At 37.8% G+C, this 7494-nt stretch overlaps 1 protein-coding gene across 1 annotated transcript; it reads left to right on the top strand.

The window, feature by feature from the left end:
* Positions 1 to 901: 901 nt before the first annotated feature.
* On the top strand, positions 902 to 2062 carry LOC108989502. Its single transcript, XM_018963128.1, has 2 exons — positions 902 to 1195; positions 1439 to 2062. The coding sequence occupies exons 1-2, from the start codon at positions 902 to 904 to the stop codon at positions 2060 to 2062; spliced, it is 918 nt and encodes a 305-aa protein (XP_018818673.1).
* The last annotated feature ends 5432 nt before the right edge of the window (positions 2063 to 7494 follow it).

Genomic DNA, 7494 nt, shown 5'->3' with positions numbered 1-7494 from the left:
AAATCTATTTTCTTTGCTTCAGCGGCGTGTTATGCGTACATCGAGCGAACAATATTGGCTCGAGCTGGGTGCCAAGCGAAGGTCGAGTGAACACTAGGGTTTGTGTCTCGCTTGAGCTCACTGTTGCCCGAGACTCAAGTGAACTCATTGGTTGAGCTTCGCTCGAGCCCACTGTCGAGCGCAAGTTGAGCGAACTCAGTAGTTGAGCTTCCTCGAGCCCACTGTCGAGCGCATGTCGAGCAAACTCACTGGTTAAGCTTCGCTCGAGCTCACGTCGAACGCACATCAAGTAAACACTATGTTTCTCGATTTTTAGCTTCAAAACCAGTCTCCACATACACTCCAACATATATATATATATATATATATATACGTGTGTGTGTGTGTGTGTGTGTGTTCTTCTAAATTCACATTCAATGATACGTATTCCTATGAAAAATACATATATATGGCCTGAAAAGGCATGCATGAATTCCGAAGTTTCACAATAATAGCCTAAATGTCTCTTAAAAACACTCTTATTACTTACCATATCAATTAATGTCATTAGAATATGTTTATATGCAGAAATAGTTTTTTCATGTCTTAATTTGGGGCCTAAGCAGGTGATCATTCCAAATACATGCAAACAACATATAAAATTTGGGGTCTGTTGTATCTTAATTTAATTTGTACCAATTTACTCTATGATCTTCAATTTAAATGCTCCCAATTTTCTAGCAAGGATTGTGAATTAAATCCTAATACTTCAGGCTTCAAAGGCTTCTACAGTCAAGCTTCAAAACCGAAATCGGATCGTGATAAGTTACTAGAAAAGATTTTGGAGGAACTTCAGCTGAGATCAATTGTGGAGGTTTCAAAATTAATAAGTACGCCTTCAGGAGTACTTTTCGATGCTGCAATGTCAGGAAACGTTGAGTTTTTAGCAAAGGTTCTTCGCACATTTCCTGGACTAATATGGTTAAGAGATGAGAGAAAGCGAAGCATATTTCATATCGCTATAATGTATCGGCAGGAGAATGTATTTAACCTAATATATAACATAGGAGCTGTTAAGGATTACTTGGTAGGAAATAAAGACTCCGATGGTAATAACATGCTGCACTTAGCTGGGATGTTGCCAAATCATGATCAGGAAAGACTTGGCGCGCCGAGAGCAAACCTTCAGATGCAACGAGAACTATTGTGGTTTAAGGTATATTTCCTTTCCACTCATATTTCTGTCTTTCCTTTCCAATACCTTTTAGATATAATTTTTTAAGATTTCAAGGAATATTAAAAGATTACTGGGCTCTAAGATAATGTTTTGTATATGTCCTGCATGTGACTTCACCCCACATATATATATATATATATATATACTTGTGTAACATATTTCAGTTTCTTCCTCATGAGTTAGTTATATTGTCTGTGTGACTTCTTACCTCTGTCATTGTAGGAAGTGGGAAAGATTGTCAGACCTTATCAGAAGTTTGGTAAAAATAAAGCTGGAAAGACACCCAGAGAAGTTTTCATTGCCACCCACAAGGAGTTACTGAAAGAAGGGGAAAGAGCAATTAAGGGGACAGCTAGTTCTTGTATGCTTGTAGCAACGCTCATTGCTGCTGTTGTTTTTAATGCAGCCCTCACAGTACCCGGTGCCAGCAATAATGAGATACCACTCAGCACTCCATTATTCCACAAACAGCAATGGTCTGTGATCTTTATTCTCTCCAATGCGGTTGCACTCTTCACCTCGACTTCCTCAGTAGTCTTGTCACTCTCAGTTCTTACTTCAAGCTATGCAGAAATGGAGTTTGAAAAGTCGTTGCATGTGAGGTTGATGTTCGGGCTCACCTCTCTCTTTGTCTCCATAACAGCCATGCTCCTGGTCTTCATCGCTGCCATATTTTTGATCTTTGACTACCAATTGGCATGGCTTCCTTATCTTGTTGTTTCTCTTTCCTGCGGCCCTGTGGCTTTGTTTCTTTGGTTGCATTTTGATCTTTGGGCTGATTTGATCCGCTCATGTTACTGGTCTAAATTTTTGTTCCAGCCAAGTGAGCACAGAATTTTCGAGTGATCAAAAGTTTGCATTGTATTCATTGAGTGCTTTTATAATTAGTACTGAACAATTGTGTACTGATTCCCAAATTTATGATGAACATACTATGATGGGATCGAGTGGAGATGTAGAAACGACCTAGATGTAGATAAAGTAATAGCGGAAGCAAATCAGAGTCAAAATGGAGACGAAAAATCAGCAATCACACAAAAACATCAACATTTAAGTGGTTCAGCTTAGAACAGTAGTCTACGTCTACTGGCAGAGTCGATCTTTAAAAGAATTCAGTAACAAAGATGGAGTATAAGAGAGGTATAATAAACCACTCCATCTCAAAATCCCAATACACACAAATGAGCTCTTAAGCTCACAAAAGGAGGAGTTCTCTCTTATTGGCGTTCTCTCTGGGTTCTAGCCGCTCCCAATGCACCCAACGTACCAAATGCATGAAGAATAACATTCGTTTGAGCGATGTGTCGAGCGGTCCTCGAGTGAACATTAAGTCTAGCGCTCGCTCAAGTTAAGTGTCCAACGAGTGTCGAGCGAACTCTCAGGTTGACATTTCACTCGATTTGAGTGTTGAGTAAACTCACAGGTTGGGTTCTGCTCTAGCTAACTATTGAGCGGGTGATGCGCGAACTCTCTGTCTAAAGCTTCGCTCAAGCGACAAGCGACAAGGGATTCCGCTTGAGCGAACAATCTATGAAAGTGTTTTTAGACAGGAAATCAAGCCATACTCAACAAATCTTCACATTGGCTTGAATTCCGTCAAGCCTGAACAAAAAATAACTTTCATCAAATCGAATTTCACCATTTGACATCAAAGAAGCCCACCAAAGATAGCAAAACAAACTCCTCCACAAATCCCAATCGGGACATACAACGTCTATCATTGAATAACTCAATATCCACCCAAAAGTCTTCAATTTCATAAACAACTTGGCCAAATCACAAACTTGGTCTTAATGAAGAGATTCAACCTCTTCACACAAAAGCAACGCACCATTATACAAATTGCTTACTTAAACAACGGCTTTTGAATACACATGAAGGCTAACAATAAACATTCTTTGTCAAAGTAAGAACACTACAAAGTCTGCATGAGCATATCCCGAAGGTAGTCAGACTACCTCCACTATCTACACAACAAAATGTAGACTTGCTCTCACTGTGCGCTAATGCCAAATCAAAATCGTGCTCATTTACAATAGCATGATCTAGAGTACCACATAGACTTTATGTGAAGCTCTCCCAATAACTCCACCTTCTTGTTGTAACCCCGCTCTTCTTCGTTATGGAAGACAGCAAACGCTGTGAAAGAAGAATGATTGACCCAATAGCAAACTATGTTGACCGTTCAATTACTTTGACAGAAGAATGATTGACCCAAATCTATAGACAAGCTTGGCAAACCCAAAAGCATATTGGGGGCTCTTCTCAAGAGTCCGACTCATCCGTTCAATTACCCCATTATTGTGGAGTGGACTCGACTGTACGGTCTGAAAAATGCTATACCTTCTTGTTTTTAGATCACTCGCCTTCTCAAATGCTTGAATACATCAAACACGTCACTCACTACTTCAGAAAAACAAGTCCATCTTTTTCCCAAAATGTTCATCAAACAACATGAGTACTAACATGGCACCACCTTGCACAAGATATACCCTAAATGTCAGAACAAATAAACGGTAGTAAACCTGATTCTTCTTTGCTTCACAATAATACAATGCCAAGACAAAAAACCAAGCCTCCCTGTCTTCAGTGACAAAAGAAAAAGTTGCATACTCACAAATGACCATGCTCGTTCCCCCATATGGCCGAATCACACATGCCATAAACGAGTAATACTCGAATCTGAAAAGTCTGAAGATACAGCTGTACCAATCATTGCCACACCAAGACGAAAATAAAGACCATCTGTCTTCTTCTTTGTCATTACCACCGAAGAGCCATTGTAGACTCGAATGACTCCACCTTCAGCTGAATATTGATAACCAAAGGAGTCAAGAATGCTAAAAAATATAAGATTTTTCTTCAAAGATGGAATATACTGAATGTCAAAGAAAGTTCTAAAGGTTCCATCATACATCTTAATCAGACAAAGCCATATCATTCCCAACCAAAACGGAATTACAGTTGACTGTTTCGTAGATAGTGAACCAATCTCTCCTCGGACACATATGGTACGTACAAGCTGAGTCCATAACCCACTTGCCACCCAAACGATCACTAGAGCTGCTGACTGCTAGGACAAAATTAGAGTTTTTAGACTGTTCTTCAGCACTAATAACATAGGAGGAACTTTTGCCTTCCTCCTTGCTCTTCAATTTGGGACACTCTTTCCTGTAATGACCAAACATATGATAGTAGTAACATTTAATATTTTTCTTGTTAAATTTTGAGCTGCCATTGGAATTATCCCCACTTTGATTTGAACCTCTTCCACTAAATCTACCACTAGAGGAATATTTCACAAGCAAGCCATCGGTTTGATTATCTGTGCCTTGTACACCCAATTTTATTCTGAACTCCTTAGAATTCAGAGCTAATTTTACATCTGTCAAGGAGATGGTATCTCTACCGTACAACATTGAATTCACATTGGTATGAAATAATATAGGCATTGAACACAACAAAATTAAAGTTTGATCTTCCTCGTCAAGTTTAATACCAATATTTCTCATATCCATAATAATTTTGTTAAATTCATCTAGATAATCAGACATAGGAGTATTATCCTTCATTCGGAGAGTGTACAACGATTGTTTCAAATACAAACGGTTGGTTAGTGACTTCTTTAAATAAAAACTCTCCAACTTCCTCCAAAGACCCGAGGCAGTCTCTTCGTTGGCCACTTTGCGCAAAACTCCATTAGAAATGGATAACAAAAGCACTTTCTCTTCCTCTTCCTTTGTTGATGTAGAAGGTCCATCCGAGACCTTCTCTTCCAAGACTTTTACCAACTCTTGTTGTCGTAACTAGGTTCTCATCTTGATGTGCCATAAGCTGATATCTTTTTGGCCATCGAACTTCTCTACATCATATTTCGTAGAAGCCATCTCTCAAGAACAAATATCTTCAACAAAGCTTTGAGAGCTCTGATACCAATTTGTTGGGATCGAGTGGAGATCTAGAGACGAACTAGATGTAGAGAAAGTAATAGTGGAAGCAAATTAGAGTCAAAACGGAAACAAAAAAATCAGCAATCACATAAAGACAACAAGATTTTAGTGGTTCTGCCTAGAACAATAGCCTACGTCTACTGGCGGAATCGATTTTCAAAAGAATTTACTAACAAAGATGGATTACAACAGAGATATAATAAATCACTCATTAATCCCAAAATTCCAATACACCAGAATGAGCTCTCAAGCTCACAAAAGGAGCTTACAAGGAGTTCTCTCTCTTGTTAGCTTACAAGGAGCGCCTTGGGGCATAAATACATGTTATTCCTCCAAAGTTAGCTAGAGAGAAGCCCTAAAGATAAACATTCACTCTAGCAATGTGTCAAGCGGTGCTCGAGCGAACGTTAGGGTTGGTGCTCGCTCGAGCTAAGTGTTGAGCTAACTTTTGGGTTGGCACTTTGCTCGAGCTGAGTGTCGAGCAAACTCACCGGTTGGGTCCTGCTCAAGCTGACAGTCGAGCGGGTGATGCATGAATTCTGTGTCTGAAGCTTCTCTCAAGCAACAAGGGACACCGCTCGAGCGAATATCCTATGAAAGTGTTTTTCAACAGAAAATCTAGCCATACTCAACATATTATTTGTACCAAGTGAGTTTCTTATGGATCATTTAAATATCCAAGAAATACTATGGACAAATTTTATATGTATGTCTTTCTCATTCTAGGCAAAAAGTTGGTTTGATCAAGAATTTTAGGGAATCTTTGTTTAAGAAGGGGAATGTGGGTTGGAACATTTTGAAGTTGCTATGTAGGGGTGAACAAAAATCTAAAAATCCGACTCCAACTCCGACTCCGACATGTTGGAGTCGGAGGTGGAGTTTTTTTCCCCCAAAAAATGGGAGTCGGCTCTGCTCCGACTCTAACTCCGACTTCGACTCCGACTCCGAATTTGATATTATGCATATGTTATAAAAATATATATTTTTCATCTATATTTTATATAACTATAACTTATATATATAGTTAGTTAAATTTAATAATAGTATGAACTAATTATTGTTCTAAAATAATATACTTGTACTATGATAAAAATCTACTAATGTATAATGAAATAATCATATAATGTAATAACTTGTAATATAATGGATAAAAACTAATATATAAAAACTAATGTATTATAACATTTAATACTAATCTACAAACAGTACTAATCTATAAATTTATAATAACATGTAATACTATTATAATAATATATAATACTAGTTATTATACTTTAATTATTAATATGAATAAGTTAGACACTAGTATAGTAAAAGTATAATGAGTTACAAGTCCGCTACAGGTGGATTACTTTGTGCAGGAGAGCTACGCAGGATGCCATGTTAGCGTCTATTAAAAAAATAAAAAATGGAAAAAGCATAGGAAATACGTGAAAAAGAAAACAAGAGGAGGGAAAGATGCAGTTCTCGTTCTCCATCGCTCGTCTAGCATTTTCGACCCCTGTTGATCAATCTGAGAAATGTTGGGGAGAAGTTTTTTTGAAATAGACAACTCTGTTAGAGGGACCCTGCCGTTGGGGAGAAATTTTTTTGAAATCAAAGTTTCCCTTGCTGTTTTGAAATAGAAAACACTGTTAGTTGTGCAAGTGGAATGCCATTGTCATGGTGCTTTTCATTTGCTATGTTGCCGGATTTGCATGGTCTTGGGGTTACGTTGGCTGGTTGGTCCCTTTTCTTCCTTTGTTTTTAGTTTAAAGTTTAATCGCTGGGTTTCTTCATTTGAATTATTATTTTAGTAAGAAATTGACTGGCATGCATGCAGTACTTGGAGAACCGACAATAACTCCAAGGAAAGGCCCAAAGTACTATTGGTGGAAAATAATCTAGAGGGTAAAAGAAAAGAACGAGGAATACTATGTTTCTTTTTCTGGGTGCAAGTAAATTATAGGCCATATTCATTAATACTTAATATAATATTGCATCTGGTTGGCCCCTTTTCTTCCTTTGTTTTCAGTTCAATCTTTGGGTCGCAGTACATACTATATATTTGGTTGATGAACCATTCATGTTTGAACCATATAACCCTTGATGAACAATATGTAAGCTCGTGATTGCATTATATCACCCTTTCAACATTTTTGTAGTAATCACAAGTCCTGTTGTCATTAATATTACAGTACTAGTGTAATAGAAAGAAGATTATGACTCTTCAATTTGTACAATATGTCCAAACCAGGTATTCTAAATAGTTCCATAATACACAATATTCCGAATACTTCCATTATACACAACATCCCAAATAGTTCCATAATACTCAAAATTCCAAAT

The sequence above is a fragment of the Juglans regia genome, chromosome 6 (assembly GCF_001411555.2).
Source record: "Juglans regia cultivar Chandler chromosome 6, Walnut 2.0, whole genome shotgun sequence".
NCBI classification, from domain to species: Eukaryota; Viridiplantae; Streptophyta; class Magnoliopsida; order Fagales; family Juglandaceae; genus Juglans; species Juglans regia.
This window is presented reverse-complemented; position numbering and strand designations above follow the sequence as displayed.

What these genes read in the sequence shown, in the direction of transcription:
- LOC108989502 (XM_018963128.1), top strand. Translation starts at nt 902, where the DNA reads ATGTCAGGAAACGTTGAGTTTTTAGCAAAGGTTCTTCGCACATTTCCT. An exon ending in GAGAACTATTGTGGTTTAAG is followed by an intron (nt 1,196 to 1,438) that starts GTATATTTCCTT and finishes CTGTCATTGTAG; the next exon opens with GAAGTGGGAAAGATTGTCAG.